Source organism: Aegilops tauschii, chromosome 4 (assembly GCF_002575655.3).
Source record: "Aegilops tauschii subsp. strangulata cultivar AL8/78 chromosome 4, Aet v6.0, whole genome shotgun sequence".
Lineage (NCBI taxonomy): Eukaryota > Viridiplantae > Streptophyta > Magnoliopsida > Poales > Poaceae > Aegilops > Aegilops tauschii.
In genome coordinates, this window is record NC_053038.3 from 243407901 (window position 1) to 243425862 (window position 17962).

Consider the following 17962-nt stretch of genomic DNA (forward strand, 5'->3'; position numbering starts at 1 on the left):
ATGACGACAAGGGAAGAGTAGCGGCGCTGCGGGCCAGCTCCGCAAAGCCCGAGGCTCCAGGTAGCACCTTTCGTCCCTTCTTCCTGAATAGCGTGTTCGCGGGGATGTTTCCTCCCTTTTCTAATTTCTTCTACGCCATGCTCAGCCACTACGGCATCCGTGCTCTTCACCTCCATCCCAACTCCTTTCTCCTCCTGTCAATTTTTGCCTTCTACTGCGAGGCATTTGTGGGGGTGATGCCATCTGTGGCGCTGCTGCGCCACTTCTTCTACCTACGGATCAAGGACGGACACTACGCGAGATGCGCCAATTTCGTTGCAGCCAATGGGACCAACGCAATCTCGAAGGCAGGGAAGAAAGCTGAGGGCTTCAGGAACAAATGTGTCCTTATGGATGCCAAGTGCTCCTACCCCCGGCTGTCGCTGCCGACCGGGATGCCTTCTTCTGATGAGAGTTGGCTCAGCGCGAAGCTCTCCGACCACCGGACGAAGCATGTTCTGGAGAAGATGGCCGCTGACCTGAAGGCCGACGACCCGAGGGCGCAGAAGCTGACGGGGACGAATCATGTTCAAGGAGTTTCTGGCGCAGCGCCTGGCCCCGCTTCAGGCGCATTCACGCCACTTGTGGAAGCTCGAGGACGAGGGGGACGACCTCGACCCGCGTGCTGACTCTCCTTCCGATGAGGAGCTGGACGCAGCCTTGCGACTCCTGGTCGGGGAGGACCAGGGATTTCCGCGGGACTCACATCTCCCGCTGTACCGCCGTGCTGACGGGGCAGAGATTGCTGCTGCCATGCCCGTCTTCAATGATTACGGGCTCGTGCCGCCGGTGTCCTCCGAGGCCCCGGTGGTGACGGCTCCGGTGGTTGTGTCCTCCGACGACTCTGACGGAGAGGAGGAGCAGGACTCGGAGGCGGCCCCGGAGGGGACCGGGGAGACCTCCCCTCCACACAAGGCTGATCTCCTTCGCGCCCTGCCTGACAATGACGACGCCGGCAACCACCCGGTGAGGGAGGTCCTGCCCCCTGCTGGGGTCACCACGAGGTCCAAGGTCACCCCCTCGATGAAGTCGCCGACTGGGGTCCTAACGAATAGCAGGTCGGCACTGGTCTCCCGGGGCGATGCTCCTGCCCTGACGCCGCCCGGCGACACCACCGGGCCGGCTGACGGCCTCATCTGCTCCGGGGGCTCGCGCACCGGTGCCCCATGCTGTGAGGAGCCTGGGCTCCGCGCTCCCGAGGAGGCCGCAGAACTACGCCGTCGTGGACCAGTAAGCACCTCATCCTGACTTTGTCCTTGCTCTTGCTTCTGTTGCTGCTTCATGATGTTCTCTTCTTGCACTGTCAGGCTAACTCTATCGGTGAAGAAGAAGAGAGAGGAGGCGGCTGCATCCTCGAAGGCCCAGCAGCCTGGCCTGGCCGCACCCCCTCTGGCGCAGAAAGGCGGTGAAGGCGCCCCTGCTTCCCCTGCTCGGTCGTCCTCGCGAGGCCAAGTGGACCACCCTCAGGAGAAGGTGACCTCCTCGGCGAAGCCAGCTCCGGAGGCGCCCATCTCCAGCTCGCCCGTGGATGTTGCCGAGGCTAAGAAGCTCCCTGTTTCTCTTCCTGCCATCATCAGCTCGTAGGTCTTGGCAACGATGCAGCCTCCTCTTCCGGTTGCACCGCTGGCTCGTGATCCTTCCGCTTCGCCCGACGCCCTAGAGGAGGTCCTTTCTGCACTGACGCGGCTTCGGGGCAACCTTCAAGGCGTCGATCATCGCCTGGTGGCAGGGCGCCTGGAGCTGATCTTGGGTTGGCTGCAATCTGACGTGTCTGTCACGGCGGCGTTGGGCCAGGCCGTGACAGCTTATGAGGAGGACAAGCGAGCCACCGACCAAGCCACAGCCGCCCGCGAGATGGCGCTGAAGGACGCCGAAGCCGCTAAGGAGCGCTGCCGGTCGATGGAGGCCGAGCTGGAGACCATGCGCAACGAGCGCGCGGCCGAGGCTCGCAGTCGTAAGGCGGAGGAGGAGAAGATGAAGGCCCGAGAGGACGCCATCACCGGTCATGACGCTGAGTTGGAGCAGTTGGCGAGGGCGAAGGCCGCAGAGCGCAACCACCTGGAGAAGCTGGAGCGGGAGGTGGAGCCAGTGAAAACCTAGCTGGAAGCGAAGGCGAGGGTTCTGGCTGAGGATGGCGCGGCTTTCAATTCCTTTGAGGAGAGATCCCGCGAGGCGCTGGGGGCAGTCTACAAGAAGGGCTTGGAGAAGCCGCTGGTGATAGACGACGAAGGCACCGCCTACCTGCTTCCTTATCTTGTCGTGGCGCTCGAGGGTGTCGTCGACGGGATCGGCCCCATGGTGGCGGGGGAGGCCCGCACGCTTTCTTCTTCAGCTCCGACGCGCGTCTTCAGCCATCTACATCTTCGCAACCTGAGCGCTAACCTCAGCGAGCTGCTCAAGCCCGTGGAAGAGGAGCGCTGCACAGCTGCTGCCACAGCTGTGAAGGGCCAGATGGCACCGCCAACGAGCCTGCACCACCAACTGATGGCGCCGCCAATCCTGCGACCAAGGCCAGTGACGCGGCCGATGGTGACGCGGCCGACGGTGACGCTGCCGACGTGATGGCGCTCCCCGACGACGGCACCCAAGGCTGAAGAAGAGGCTTGCTGGTGAAGAATGGCGCTCCTTCTCGCTTTATTTTCCTGCGAACTTCCCTGTGACATGAGACGTGCCTCGTGGAGGCGCTAAAACTCTGCTTGATGTTTGGAAGACAATATGTTGTGTAATAATTTATTTAAGTTCCACGATTTCCTTCCCGTTTGCTTGATGTTCTACATCGGCAGGGCCCGACCCCGCGCATACCTCAGCCGCCGTTGGGCCGTCAGGATCACCAGGACGGGACCAAGGGGTGAGGGGCTACGTGGCCAGTTAGGCTCCTGAGTCGCGATGCTCAGGAGTCCCCCTTGACATGCAAATGGCCCGCAGGAAGGATATGCAAAAATAGGCCTTAGGGTTCTACGTCGGCAGGGCCCAACCCCGCGCATACCTCAGCTGCCGTTGGGCTTTCCGGATCACCAAGACGGGACCAAGGAGTGAGGGGCTACGTGACCAGTTAGGCTCCTGAGTCGCGATGCTCAGGAGTCCCACTTGACGCTCAAATAGACCTTCATACCTGTCCTCGCCGAGGTCCCGCTCGGGAGTGGTGCACGACGACCAGGTCTGAGGGACCTGGCAGGGCGGCATACGCTAGGCGGGGCCTGAGCGTAGCCCCCGTGCCCAGCCCCCTCGCACGAATCTCCTAAGGGGAAAGCGTTATGGTAAGGCTGGACACTGAGCCGGGTGGCTGCCTGAGGTTGGTACGGCCATGAGGCCGCCCTCAGTTGTTTATCACCAGCGCGGAGCGTAGCGCTTCTGCACTTGCACGGGCATAGCTGCTCGTCAACCGTGTCGACTGCAAGCACGGAGCATGGTGCTTCCACTGGTGCATGGGTGAGGGCTCCCTCTGAGTGGAGCCCCGGGGGCATGTACAGCCCCGCCCTGACACGTGGCTTGCACGGTAGGGCTAGACGAGGTTTGTCTGGGGACCCGTGAGCCAGCACGGGACTCACGAGGCCCTACCTCAAGGCGGGTTGCGCCTGGTCTTTGTTCTTGATAGCTTTAGTGGTCCTGCGAGATGGTTAGGCAGCCTGCGCCGGACAAATTTCCTGAGGCGATCACATGGGAAGGTCAAACACCAACGACCCCAGGAGGTGACGTGAACGGGGCCGGCCCGCCAGACAGAGCTTAGTCATTGGGTTTATCGACGCTGCAGGGACGGACCCGAGCACAGACGCCGTGCCTAGCCTACTCATGCAAGGAATCCTAAAGAAAGACAACCGACGCGCGTCTCCCATGGTAACGAGGGCGGTCACGCGTGGGGTATCGGAATATCGAATAAGAAGGTGACAATCATAGGACAACTCAAGCAAAGAAGCAGGTTAGCTCAGATAGATGCAAGAACGGCACATGCCACTGGGATGGACCCGAGCGGCCTGGGAAAGATGCAGCCCGAGGGGCGCTCCCAGCAGAGTAAACTAAAGATGCAAAAGGATACACGTCACAGGGACAGACCCGTGCGACTTGGGGATAATGCTGCACGAGGGGCGCCCCCAACTGAATGAACGGGAAATAGTCACCTGATACCGTAGCCGGAGCAAGTTGGAGTAGCTGAAGATGCATGTTGAAGAGTTGATCCTCACGAGCCGCCGGGGTCCCGAGCCTCAGGAGGCTCTGCAGGCCGAGGTGGCTCCTAGAGAACCGTCGCGATCTCCTCCAGGACGGCATGATGTCTGGCCTCCTGAGCCGTCAGGATGCTCCACAGGTGGCGCTGGAAGGTGACAGCCGCGTTGGGCAAGCCGAATGGCATGCGAACGTAGCTGTGAGGTGGTCCCTTGCACGGTCCCACGCGCAAAGGCCAGAAACGTCCTTGAGACACGACCCTGTTGAGCCCTGGAATGTCGACGCAGACGCTCAGCCCGCCTTCCTCGCCAGGATGGTGAGCTGCGCCGGGTGGTGGGCGGCGGTCGCCGTGTATGGTCCTTACTTCATGAAGCTCCTGGATCGCCTTGGTGATGAACTCCTGAGCACTAGGCGCTCCTCGCCTTGTGCCCTCTTGAGGGAAACGTGCGGCGAAGCACGCCTCCACGTGGTGCCCGGGCGCCTCCCTCGTGACATTGGCTAGGTCTGAGGCCCTCCAGAAGAGAGCCCCCGAGCCCATCCTGAGGAAGGCGCCGGGCACTCCGTCCTATGCGAGGGAGGGAGGCGCCCCGACTGCGGGCGCAGATCCTGAGGTGGTGCCGCGGGAAACGCCGCTCTCATGAGGTCCTGGGTGGAACAACTACTTCTTCTTCTTGGGGATGGCATTAGGAGGGTACACGGTGCCTTCCTTGTTGGGGTTTTCGACTGCTACTGCCTGGTAGGCGCGCACGAGGGAGCACACCTCATCTCTTTCTTCACATGGGACCGTGATGATGCCGCCGCTCCCTGGCATCTTGAGGACGTTGTAGCCGTGGTGGGTCACTTCCATATACTTGGCCAAGGCTGGATACCCAAGGATGGCGTTGTACGGCAAGTGGATGTGGGTGACGTCAAAGTCGATGAGCTCGGTGCGGTAGTTTTCACGCTGGCCGAAGGTGACAGGGAGGCGGACTTGTCCTATCGGGGTGGTGGAGCCGTCGGTCACTCCTGAGAAGGGCTTGGTAGGCTGCAGCTGATCGTATGGCACTTGAAGGCTGTCGAATGTCTTGACAGACAGGACATTGAGCCCTGCGCCGCCGTCGATGAGGGTCTTGGTGACTTGGACGTTGCTGATGACGGGCGAGTAGAGCATCGGGAGGGCGCCTGCTGTTGCCGCGCACTTGAGCTGGTCTAATGAGCTGAAGGTAATGGCGCACTTGGACCACCTGAGCGGGCGTGTGGCCTCGAGCCTGGGAGGGCCGTGTTCACCTCACGAGCAAATTGCTTGAAGATACACTGAGAGCCTTGGGCTTGGGCGCCACCCAAGATGCAGGCGATGGCGCGAGGCTCTTGGAAGCCCCCGCCCCCCTCGTCCTCATGATGGTCGTCATTCCTCCATGGCGATGGCGGCAGTGAAGGGAGCCCGGCGTTGCCCTGAGGGCCGTCCTCACAGGGAAGTTCTCTCCAGGCGCCCTTGCGAGGTGGGTCCTGCCAGCGGTCCTCACGAGGCCGGTCGCGCCACTCCTGGCGGGGGCCGCGGTCCTCCCAACGTCCCCCGCTTCGTCCTCCTCCTCGGTCGTAGCCCCGGTCATTGCGCTCGTCGACCAAAGCACCCATCACGGATGGCCCTGAGCTCCTGACAGTCGCTGGTGTTGTGGTTGTGAACATTGTGGAAGGCGTAGAATGGGCGGTTGGCCTTGGACGACTCGGGGTGGTCGCAACCACGCTTCATCTCTGGTTCTGCCACGAGCACGGCAGCCCCCTTGCGCTTCACATCCTGGACCTTGGCCTTCTTGTCCTCCTGGTCGGCAGCTGGGAGCTCGAGGAGCGAAAGGCACCCTTCCTCAGCTCTTGCGCACTTGGTCGCCATGTTAAACGTCTCCAAGGCCGTGCATAGCTCCTCGTGGATGCCGACTTCTTCCTTCATCTTGACGTCGCGGACGCCATCAAAAAAGGCGGAGATGATGGCTTCGTCCGTCACCTTGGCGATCTTGAGGCGAACGTTGTTGAAGCACTGGATGTACTTCTGTAGGGTTTCCCCTGGCTGCTAATTGATGCGCCGCAAGTCACCTGCGACGGCGGGCGGTCGTGAGTGCCTTGGAAGTTAGCGACGAAACGCTCGCGCATCTCACCCCAGGAGGAGATCGATCCCGCGGGCTGGTTCAGGAGCCACGAGCGCACCCCATCTTTGAGGGCCATAAGGATCCAATTCGCCATGACCTTCTCATCGCCGTTGGCCGCCTTGATGCTTAGCTCATAGAGCTGCAGGAACTCCGCGGGGTCGGGGGCACCATCATAGCGCGGAGGCAGGTCCGGCTTGAACTTGTCGGGCCAGACGATGCTGCGCAGCTCGGGAGTGAAGGCACGGCAACCTGCTGTGGTCACCGGAGCCCGTCGCGGAGGCGGAGCCTGGTCTTGATATCCACGCGCCATCGCAGCAAGCAGCGCGCGGTCTTGGTGCTGTGGTGTGGGGAGCACAGGAGCGTTTTCTTGCGGCCGAGGGACTTCTTGGCAGCTTCCTTCTTCATGCACGGGCGCCCGACATGGCGGGTCACAGCACGGGGCCGCGCATCTTGGTGCGAGGGTAGCATCTTGACGTGGAGGTGGTGGAGGCGCTCCATGGGCGACGTCACCCGCTGCTGGAGGTGGTCGATGTAGCGAAAGGGACAGTGCATGAGAGCCCCCAGCGACGCTGACGAGCTCGGCGATGCGGTCAAGCCAGTCGTCGACCGGACGGTAACGCAGGAGCTCACGCGCCATGAGCAACGCAGCCTGCGCGTCCGTGGGCGCGCGACGAGCATGGGACGACGAGCCATCGGAGTCAGCGACGGGGTGGCGGTGCGTCCTTCCCGCCGCACGGAAGGGTGCAGCGATGAAGCTTGCTACTCGTTCCTTGCCGGGCCGGAGACGGCGTTGGCAGCGGGTGATGGAGAACGGCTGGGGGGTCCGCCGACGGGCGCCGTCTGGGTGACGCGAGCGGCGAGGGTGGCACGGCGCTCAGCACGGGCTCGGCGAGCATCTGCCATGGATCCGGTGGAGCAGCGGAGCGCGGATCTACAGAAGAAATGCTTCGGCGTACCCCTACCTGGCGTGCCAAATGTCAGATTCTGGGTTCCGGCTAACCCTTGAGGTTCGAACACTAGGGTGCGGACAAAGATCTCTCTCTCTAGCTTGCTCTCGCAACGATCTCAAGGCTTAACTCGGCGAACCCAAAGAACAAGAGCCACGAGGGTTTATACTGGTTCGGGCCACCGTTGTGGTGTAATACCCTACTCCAGTGTGTGGTGTGGTGGATTGCCAGGTAGGCTGATGATGAACAGTACAAGGGATGAACAGCCTCCCGAGGAGAGGTGTTCTTGAGCTCGGTGAACTAGTATAGTGGCCTTGGTGGAGTAGATCCAGTCCAAGATGAGATGCTTCCTACGGTGGTGGCTAGTCCTATTTATAGAGGCCCGGGTCCTCTTCCCAAATATTAGGCTGGAAGGGATCCCACAATGGCCAATTCGAAGGGGGATAACTAGTACAAGTTATCCTGACAAAAGGTGGTCTTTGCCAGCCAAAGGCTCTAGTGGTGACGCCGTGGTGGGCTCCGCGGTGACCTCCGTCCTGCCATCCTGCTGCTTTTGGTCTCGTTGCAGCAATATGGAAACATTTGCCTGATGCCTCGGGACTCCTCGCCTGCGCTTGCCCCTTTAGCACCAAAGAGGCAACGAGTACTCTGCGCCCGCTGGCGCGCACCTGGCCTTGGTCGTCATGGCTCACGTCACGCAAACCTCACGAGGTACCCCTTGCATAGATATCTCTGCTCCTCGGGAGCCAGCCTAGGGAGGCCGCCCCTGTGGAGGTCTTGCGTTGTCCGCCTCGCGAGGGTCTTTAGTAGTTGTTGATGAAGATGGGCCATACCAGGGCGCTGGATGAGCCACGCCCTGGGCCGCAGGCAGGCAAGTCTGGGTACTCCCGTTCCCTGGACTGCTTTTTGGACTGTTGTACTCTTCATCTAGCTCGTGTCTGTAGTATGTGTATGTTTTTACTGGTTTGTGTAAAGTATGAGAATTGTACTGCTAGTTTCATCGCCAAACAGTATTTTTTTGCAGAAAACCTCCCAATGAGCTATTAGGCATCTCTGACTCAAGAAGAAGGGGATTCTCTAAGTTGTTCTTGGTAATGGACACCTGAAACCAGTCAAGTACCATGTAGGCGTTGACGGGCAGCTATGTCCGCAGAGAGGCTAGAAGGAATTTGTCATTGATAGTGGCTTGAAGTCTGAGCAAGTTGTTGTCCTCAACTTCTTTGAACTCGAGGATCGTACGGTTAGAGTAACGTTTGACGTGATTGGTTTAGGTTATGAGGTTGATTTGTAATAAGTACTTTTGCGTGTCAAACGCTTCATCTTATGATATGTTTTTGTAATAAGTACTTTTGTTATCTGAACCGCTTCAATTATTATTCAGAACCTCGTGCTGCCAGTGAGCTAACTGCATTTTTTCATGGGTTGTGGATCAAAATGTGTCAATGTTTACTCTAGACAGCTATATATATAGTATACCCTATACATCATTTCTCTTTACATGGTTTAGTTGAATAACTCATAGTCAGCGGGAAATTTGTGTTTACACAAAATTTAAACTGATACATAAGTCGTACAGATATGCAAACTGCCATGTATATGATTAATTTATTGAAGTTCATCTATTTGGTCGTTAACCTGCTGCTTCTTCGCGGTGACTAGAGCGTGTCTAATGTTGCACTTTCTTTTGTTTTCTCAGGCAGTGTTGCTGGTTCTTATCTCTGCACCATTGTGTTTGTAGCCCCTCGCGTGCTGGTTGATGGCGGCTTTCATTTACCAGCACTGTGAACTGCATCCTTCTTTGCTCCTCGCGTGCTGATTGATGGCGGCTTTAATTTTCCAGCGATGTGAACTTCATCCTTCTTTGCTCCTCACGTGCTGATTAATGGCGGCTTTCATTTTCCAGTGTTGTGAACTGCATCCTTTCGTGCTCCTACCTTGTTTTTTGAACATGGTGTCATTCTCTGTTGTTTCTGTACAGCAGGTTTCCCTTGTGGTGGTCTTGTGGGCATTGTTTCTTCATGTTCTTCGTCCTCTTCAGTCTCTTCACTCTCTTTACTCTCTTCTTACTCTTCCTCCTCTTCTTCATCTGCTTCTTCTCTAAGCCACTCCTTCAGTTTCTTCATGTTCTTTGTCCTCTTCACTCTCTTCTTCTTCCTGCTCTTCTTCATCTGCTTCTTCATAAGTCATTTCATCTTAAGTTGTGTCACCATCTTCTTCTTTGATTTCATCTTGTTCGTCTTCCTCGTTTTCTGATCTTGTTCTTTTGGGGTAGGTTCTCTAATTGTGTCTCTTCCTCTTTTTGCAGATACTACAATGTCTCAGTTTCGTCCATTTCTTAGTGTTGTGAGTCGAATGTCTGTTTGGTTGTGCATCGCCATGTCCTCGGTTTTCTTGTTCATTTCTTTGTACATGTCCTGCAATTGTGGCCACTGATTTCTTTACATGTCTTGCACCTTCTTATTCCCAATGGGTGACCATCACTGTCCAGCTCAGGCTGTGGCTTACTGTTTTTGTCATCATCTTTCTCCTTGCCTGCAACCTTTTTCTGGGTTGCGTCGCCCCATTTCTTCCTTCCTCTTGTGTTTGAAACAGGAGGTGGAGGAATTGTTTCTTTATTGATAGCACCAGTTGCGCTGTGTTCGGTATTTTTACTTGCTCGACTTTATTGTCATGCTGGGATTTGTCTGCTTGCTTTAGTTTTGCTGCTTCTTCTTCTTCTTTGTTGAGCACATCAACTTCCTCGATCAGTGCCCTCATACCAGACAACGCTCTGTGGCACCCAAGGTCGGACCTTATCGCTCTGTTTGCAAGGTCCATTGTTGTTTGTGTCAGCAATTTTCTACAGCAAAAAGGTGAGCTTCCATCTTGTGTTGTTTGTTCGTAGTCTCTTCTGTCAAACGTTGCATTTGATCTTGCGTTCCGGGTGTATCTTTTCATGATGTTCACCTCAGGAATCTTGAGTACTCTCAAATGAGAAAGCATGCATAACACATGGACGCAACAGAGCCCTGTAGACAACACATGATTTCTTTGTTTTGTAAGTGAACTGCATGAAATTAATAAACACATTTTTTTTATTTTTTCATTTTAAGGAAGTGAACTTCACTCGCTTTTATGAATTACTCATGCATGTGGACTTTTGAAGTTCACTAAGTGAGCTTTCGTGCATGACTATCAGAAATTAGGATTTTTTTTGCTAGCGAGTCGCACCTATGTGTATCCAGAGTTTGCACACACATTCGTAGACACCTTTCTATGTATCGGCGACCACTTGGAAATTATGCCTTGCCCAGTCAAATGCATCCGATCTATTGTACTGGTGTACGAGATACTTTGTCGGGTTCTCATGTAACACCCCAGATGTAACTTTCCATATTTGTAACTCCAACTCTTGCCATTTTCGGTATGTGTTATGATATTCCCTTCGTGGTCGGGTTTTGTTCTTCGTTTTGCATTTTGTTCATGTCATGCATCTCATATCATGTCATCATGTGCATCTCATTTGCATACGTGTTCGTCTCATGCATCCAAGCATTTTCCCCGTTGTCCGTTTTGCAATCCGACACTCCCACATGCACCGGCGCACCCCTCTTGTTTATTTTCATGAGCGGGTGTTAAACGTTCTCGGAATGGACCGAGGTTTTTCAAGTGGCCTTGGTATACCACCGGTAGACCACCTGTCAAGGTTCATTCCATTTGGAGGTCGTTTGATGCTCCTACGGTTAACCGGGTAACCGCAAAGGGCTTTTGTGTGTTGCAGCAAACCCCCCCTCCAAACAGCCCAATAACCCATCTAAGTCACCTCCATGCTCTCGGTCATTCGATCACGATCGTGTGGGCGAAAACCGCACTCCATTTGGACTCTCCTAACTCCCTATGCCTATATAAGCACCTCCCCCTCCGAAATTTGCGTCCAAACCCTAGCCTTCTCCTCCCTCTCGCCTGGCGGACATGTCCGCGCGCCGCTGGACGAAACCCGCCGCCGCCCCGTTCCAGTGAGAGGCCGCCACGTCAGCACCGCGCCGTGCCACCGCCACCGGCCCGCCGGGCTCGTCCGCCGGCCCCCGCGGCCCGGTCGCCCGCCGCTCACGCCCTCCCGCGGCCGCCCGCCACTCCGTCCTCCTCTCGGTCATCGCCCCCGCCGTCCGCCGCGCCCGAGCCGGCGAGCTCCGGCGCCCCGCCGCCGTCCGCCGCGCCCGAGCCGGCGAGCTCCGGCGCCCCGCCGCCGTCCGCCGCCCGCAAGCCCCGACTTCCCCACGCCGTCGCCTCCGCGCCTCCGCCCCTCCCTCGAGCTCCTCCGGCCCCTCTCCGGCGACCCCGGCCCCGAGTTCCGGCCGCCGCCATCCCCCCTCTCCTCTCCAGCTCCGACCGCTGCGCGCCCCGACTCCGGCCGTCCTCGATCCACGATCCGCGCCTGATCTGGATTTGGAACCGAGAGGTTGACTCCCCCCCCCCCGAAATTCTCTGAAGTCCTAAAATATTGCATTCTGTTGCATTTTTTGACGCGTCATAACTCTGTGACCGTAGCTCCATTTCGTGCGTCTAATATATATAAATGTTCATCACGAGATGCTCTTCATTTCATTCCATTGTGCCAGGCTCATTTGAGTTCATCTTGATGCCCAAATCTCTGATGCAAGAGTGCTATGTGTTGTTTACTGCTGTTACTTAACAGGACTTGGTGATTTGTTATTTTTATTGCCATTGATGTGTGCATCTTATGGGCATGAGCTCTATAGGGGTTTTGATTTATGCCATGTCATCTTTACAGAGGGGTATGCCATGCATTTTTGTGATCTATGTGGTGACTGCTGTTATTTTGTTGCATGTATCCATGTGGCTACAGAGAGATCCATGCTTCTTTTGGGCATGTTCAGTAAGGATGTTTTGTAGATATAGTTGTGCTCTATCTATCCATGCCCTTGTTTGCATTTATAGAGGGCCCTAGCATGTCTCAATCTTGCTCTACGTTTGCTATAAAATGTTTCTGGCAGATTGTTAACATGATATTCAATTTTGCCAAGGTTGTTGTAGTTGATCCATACATGCTATGAACTTGCTCTTGCCATGGTTAGCTTCATAAACAGGCCATCTTGCTTTAGGTATGCTTGTTTTGTCATGCATGGTTTTTTGATGAGTGAATCAAGCTCACCAAGATGCCCTCATAATTTCTGTTAATGCCATGCTCTGTTTTCTGCAAAGTCTGAAACCTGTTAACGAAACTTGCTATGTTTATACGGGTTGCATCATATCTTCTGATCCTTTTTGGCTCATGGTCAGTAAGGGACTTTTGTTCTATGCATTTAGTAGGTTCATTCCATCCCTTGTTTTGCTATGTTAAGTTCTTGTAGCATGTTGATTGCTTGCTCTAAACATTGCTACTTAATGCTGTTTATGCCATGTCCAGTAATTTCACTAAGTCTGTGAACCTGATATCTTTCGCACTTTTGCCATGCTTGTTTGAAACTGTTATTGTGTGATCTAGCCATAGCTCAGTGTTCATCTTTTGTCAAGCATCTCCTGTAGTTTACTACCATATGCTTTTCTGCTATGTTGGGGTGCTGTAGCATAGCTACTTGATGTATTCTAAGTGCTATCATGTTGTTAATCGCAGAATCGTGTCATTCTTGTTTAGCTTGCCATTTGCAAACCGTGCATCCGTTTCCGGTGATCTTTATATCGATTTCGTCCGAAATCATCTCATCTTTCCAGTGGCATACTTGGTTTTCCAAGGTACTGCCTTGTCCATCCTTTCTCTTCCGGAGTACGCATACACATCGCATATCATATCTCGCATATCATGCATGTATTGCATCATGTTGTTTGTGCATTTCCTGTGATTGATTGTGGTTCCATTGCTTGTGTTCTTGCTGTGGGTAGAGCCGGGAGACGAGTTTGTGAATGAGGAACCTGTTGAGTACGCTTACGAGGATCAAGCTTTCGACAACTCTGAGAACCTTGTAGGCAAGATGACCATACTCTCGAAATCACTTCTATCTTTGCATTGCTAGTTGTTCGTTCTATTGCTATGCTGCGCTACCTACCACTTGCTATATCATGCCTCCCATATTGCCATGTCAAGCCTCTAACCATCCTTTCCTAGCAAACCGTTGTTTGGCTAAGTTACCGCTTTTGCTCAGCCCTTCTTATAGCGTTGCTAGTTGCAGGTGAAGTTCAAGTTGGTTCCATGTTGGAACATGGATATTTTTTTGGAATATCACAATATGTCTTATTTAATTAATGCATCTATATATTTCGTAAAGGCTGGAAGGCCCGGCCTTATGCCTGGTGTTTTGTTCCACTCTTGCCGCCCTAGTTTCCGTCATACCGGTATTATGTTCCTTGAGTTTGCGTTCCTTACGCGGTTGGGTGATTTATGGGACCCCCTTGACAGTTCGCCTTGAATAAAACTCTTCCAGCAAGGCCCAACCTTGGTTTTACCATTTTCCACCTAAGCCTTCTTCACTCGGGTTTTCGCGAGTCCGAGGGTCATCTTTACTTAAATCCCCGGGCCAGTGTTCCTCTGAGTGCTGGTCCAAACTAGAGCCCTTTGCAGCACCACCTCGGGGAAACTTGAGGCCTGGTTTTAGTTGTACGTACTGCTCATCCGGTGTGCCCTGAGAACGAGATATGTGCAGCTCCTATCAGGATTTGTCGGCACATTCGGGCGGCTTTGCTGGTCTTGTTTTACTGTTGAGGATATAACCCTTAGAGTCACCCGCCAGGAGGGGCCGGGTTACTCATAATAGTCATCACGCGAAGCCCACTACCGAGCTTGAAGACGGCGGGTCAATGATGGGCCTAAGATCCGGAGATAGCTTAAAGCCCATAGTGATAAACCGCCGTATGGTAAGACTTGTAGTGTAAGGCAAGAATAGTTGAGAGTCCGAGCCGGACATTCTTATGAGCCGGCCGGGACTCTGAGAGCCGCTGGGCGTCAACCTCTCTATATAAAGGGACGACTCGGCGGCGGTTTAGGGACAAGTAAGATCTCGTCGAGAGCCAGGCATAGCAATCAAGCTCCCTGGTCATCGAAACCCTAATCAATACCACCTCAACTGGACGTAGGCTTTTACCTTCACCGTAAGGGGCCGAACCAGTATAACCCCCGTGTTCCTTGTCCCGTTTAACCCCTTTAAGCTTCCTAGCTGCGATGGCTCCACGAATAAGTCCTAGCTCGAGTACATCTGCTGTGACAATTCCACGACAGTTGGCGCCCACCGTGGGGCCAGCGCACGGTGGATTTGAGTTCTTGAAGGGCAGCTTCGAAGGGCTCAAGGGATACTCTGTGGGCCGGATGACCAAGAGTCGTCGCGGCAAGCTCTACATTGACGATGCAAACTGGGGCCCCGGCGCCAGCTCAGTTGAGTACGGGTACCGGGTCCCCTTTGGCGGAATTCATGTCTTCATTGGAAAGATTGGTGAGCCGGGCCCTGAGCCGAATCTCTGCGCCGATCTCATCGAGACGGCTCAGCGTGCACGGCCCGCCTGGGCTCTACCTGCCTTGAAGCCTGCTTTTGTGGGATGTGTTCATGAGGGACTCTCTGAAGGGTCTAGATCTGGCGATGAGACGGCTGCCGGCTCTGACGGCGAGTCGTCTACGGATGAGTCAAATTCGTTGTATCAACTTCAGGATGGCAGGCTCAGGGGTTGTTCCGATGGCGACAGCATTCCGGACCCTTTAGAACCGCCGAGCCGGGTTGGAATCTTCATGGACGGTGTGCAACCTGTTCAAACCCGCCTCCGGGTCAGGAAGCCCGGTGCCTTCACCGGCTCAGGTGCTGATGGATCTCACAGACAAGCTGACGGTCCTGTTGACCGCTACGGTGGCTCCAGCGGATCAAGTTCAGCATGACACGGAGGTGGCACAGTTAAAGTTGGATCTAGCAAAGGCCAAGGAGGATCTGGCGGTGGAGGGGATCAGGATGGCTGCAGAGAGGGCGGCTCTCGACGCCCAGACTCAGCTGATTCAGGCACAGTCCTTCCGGCTCACGATGGATCAAAACGCATCCAATGAGGTCATGAGAAGGAGGCATCAAAAGGCCCAATGTTGACTCCCTCCAGTTTACGATCCTCGAAACCTCTTCAACACGCCAGGTGCAGGGTCGAGTAACCCGCCGGAGATCATAGTGCCCGGGGCTGGGAGACCAATTCAGCCCCAAGTAATGGGACCGCCCCGGGTGAACCCTGCCCCGCCTCCGTACGTGCCAATTCCTCTGGGTCATTATGCCAACCCGTTGGAAAACATGGTCGCCGCGGCGGCACGGCTGGCGGCTCTCCCAATCGATGGCGACTCTCCAACGGCGGTTGAAACCCGCCGGGTCAGGGAGCTCCTTCAGACAGCTCAGGCGCAGCAAGAGGCATACACTTACAGCTGGGACAGGATTCATTCAACCCCTCGTCCAGGCCGGAGCCCGAGTTATAGCAGACACATGGATTCAGCGACCGGCTCCAGTAATGTCCGACGCCATGACTTGCCACCTGGCCATGGCCCGGCTCATAATGGGGCCTTTCACGCAACAGACCAAGACAGAGCACGGCAAGAGGCGGAGCAGGTGCCTCAGTTGACGGCTTACCAGACACCCCCGGCTTATCCGACGGCTTCCGTCGACGTGGGTATCCCTACGAGGACTGGAGGTGTCCCTTGTTTAGTGCCAGCTCTCCGCAATGAACGTCTACCCAAGGACTTCAAAGGGCCTAGGAAGGTGCCTAATTACACGGCTGATTTACAACCCGGAGCCTGGATCGAGAGCTATGAGATGGCCATGGAATTGCTGGAGGTCAGTGAAGCGGCGATGGCCAAGTACTTCACCTTGATGTTAGATGGGACTGCCCGCACTTGGTTTAAAGGGCTGCCACCGAATTCCATCGGGTCTTGGGCTGAGCTGAAAGCCCGATTCATCCAACACTTCAAAGATACCTGTAGACAGTCTATGTCAATTGTGGATTTGACTAACTATAAACAACAGGAGGGTGAGTCTACGACACATTGGGTTCGCCGGGTCAAAGAGATAATACATTCATCTGATAAGATGGATGCCGGCTCTGCAGTCTTAATGTTGGAGCAGAATTGTCGCTTCCTGCCCCTGAAGATGAAACTCGGGTGGCTCAAACGCGACTGCAATGATATGGGTACGCTGATGGCGGCTCTCATCAAGTACGCCGACTCTGATAGTACCAAGGACCCCGCTTCAGATAAAATAGCTCTCTAAAGAGCAGCAGGCTGGGCTCTTCTCCAAGATAGACTTCGCAGAATACTTGGAAGTTGCATATATTTGACACGGAATTGGGTCCTATGTCTTGCGGCCGCAGATCGAAGAAGTTTAGAACATCCCTAAAGAATTTTGAGCCGGGCGGTGCGAAGCCCCGGCTCATGTGATCAGCAAATATCACCACCTCACCATCTCTAGGTTGAGGTCTCTCCTCCGACGGGTCAGGGGCACGATAAGACATGATTTCCTTCTTGGGCAAGTAACCCTTCTTTATGAAATCAGCTAAAGTGTCGTCGGTGACATTGGATCTCATCCAGTTGCACGTGATGGGTGCCTTGGGAGCTTTAGGAGGCATTGTGAAAGATGAAGCCTATGACAAAAGGAAAATGTCCGGTTCAATTATAAGCCGGCAGACATCTACAGTTTAATACTCAAAAGGCGGCTTATGAGAGGGGCCTAATGACATATGGTTAAGTGCATCGCGTTATTTAAGCCGCTGAAGGTATCGTGCGTAATTCAAATTGTCTACAGCTTTATCATAAATGAGCCGGAAATTTTACAGCGCGTGGCTTCTTTTAAGCCGGAAATGTGAGCCGCCATAGCTCACCGATGCAATTTTTGACTAAGTGTGGTGAAAACAAGTTTCACAGGTCGCAGTAATTATTTTGGATCAAACAGTTGGCTAAAAGGAAAAATTTCTAGACCTAGAACAGACGCAGAAAAAGTTCAAGGGTTTAAACGGAGCCTTTATGCAATGAAAGGGGATCTATGTACATTGGGAACGGGTGTGAAATAGCTACCGCAGCAGGTCTGTACAGTCTAAAGATGAAGAAAAGGTGGTAATAATGGAATCTATCAAGAGCTCGTGATGAACGGCGACGAACACGGGAAGAACAGCAAAAGAACCCTAATGCGGATCTGTTTTATGGAGTGGCAAGGGCTTACGGGTGCTGGAGAGTTGCGGAGGTCGCCGCCGTTTCTCTGGTCACGTCAGGTTGATGCAGCGGCCTGAGTCGGTGAAGACGAGGAGACCCGCGGCGGCGGCGGCGGTGGAGCTCGAGCGGCAGTACAGTGGCGAGAGGAGGAAGACGATGGAGGCGACGAGTAACTGGAGCCTCATGGGCCGGGCTATTTATAAGGTGAGGCTCATAAGTGGGCGCGAGAAACCAGGAGGCCACGGCGTGATTATCTCACCACAAAAACGCCTCGATTTTCGGGATGGCCTTTAAAGATAAGATCCGTTGAGGATATGGGGGGATAAAAAACTGGACTTAATGGAAGATGACGTCATGGCGGGTTACCAGGAATCCAGAAGATGACGTCATGGTGGGTTATAGCCTTCACACGACCATGAGCCGGAAGATCTTTTCTCTCAAAAGAATTGAAGATTGACATGAACCGGTTCGAATCAATCTGGGGCCTAATGTTGAGGATATAACCCTTAGAGTCACCCGCCAGGAGGGGCCGGGTTACTCATAATGGTCAT

General features: G+C 54.6%; 1 protein-coding gene across 1 annotated transcript in view; it reads right to left on the reverse strand.

The window, feature by feature from the left end:
• Window positions 1-9327: 9327 nt before the first annotated feature.
• The window catches only part of LOC109762562 (protein FAR1-RELATED SEQUENCE 5-like), a 34334-nt gene continuing 25699 nt past the window's right edge, over window positions 9328-17962 (reverse strand). Inside the window, exon 3 of the mRNA XM_020321432.1 lies at window positions 9328-9432. Within this exon, the coding sequence (XP_020177021.1) occupies window positions 9328-9432 (105 nt within the window). The remainder of the gene's footprint in view (window positions 9433-17962) is intronic.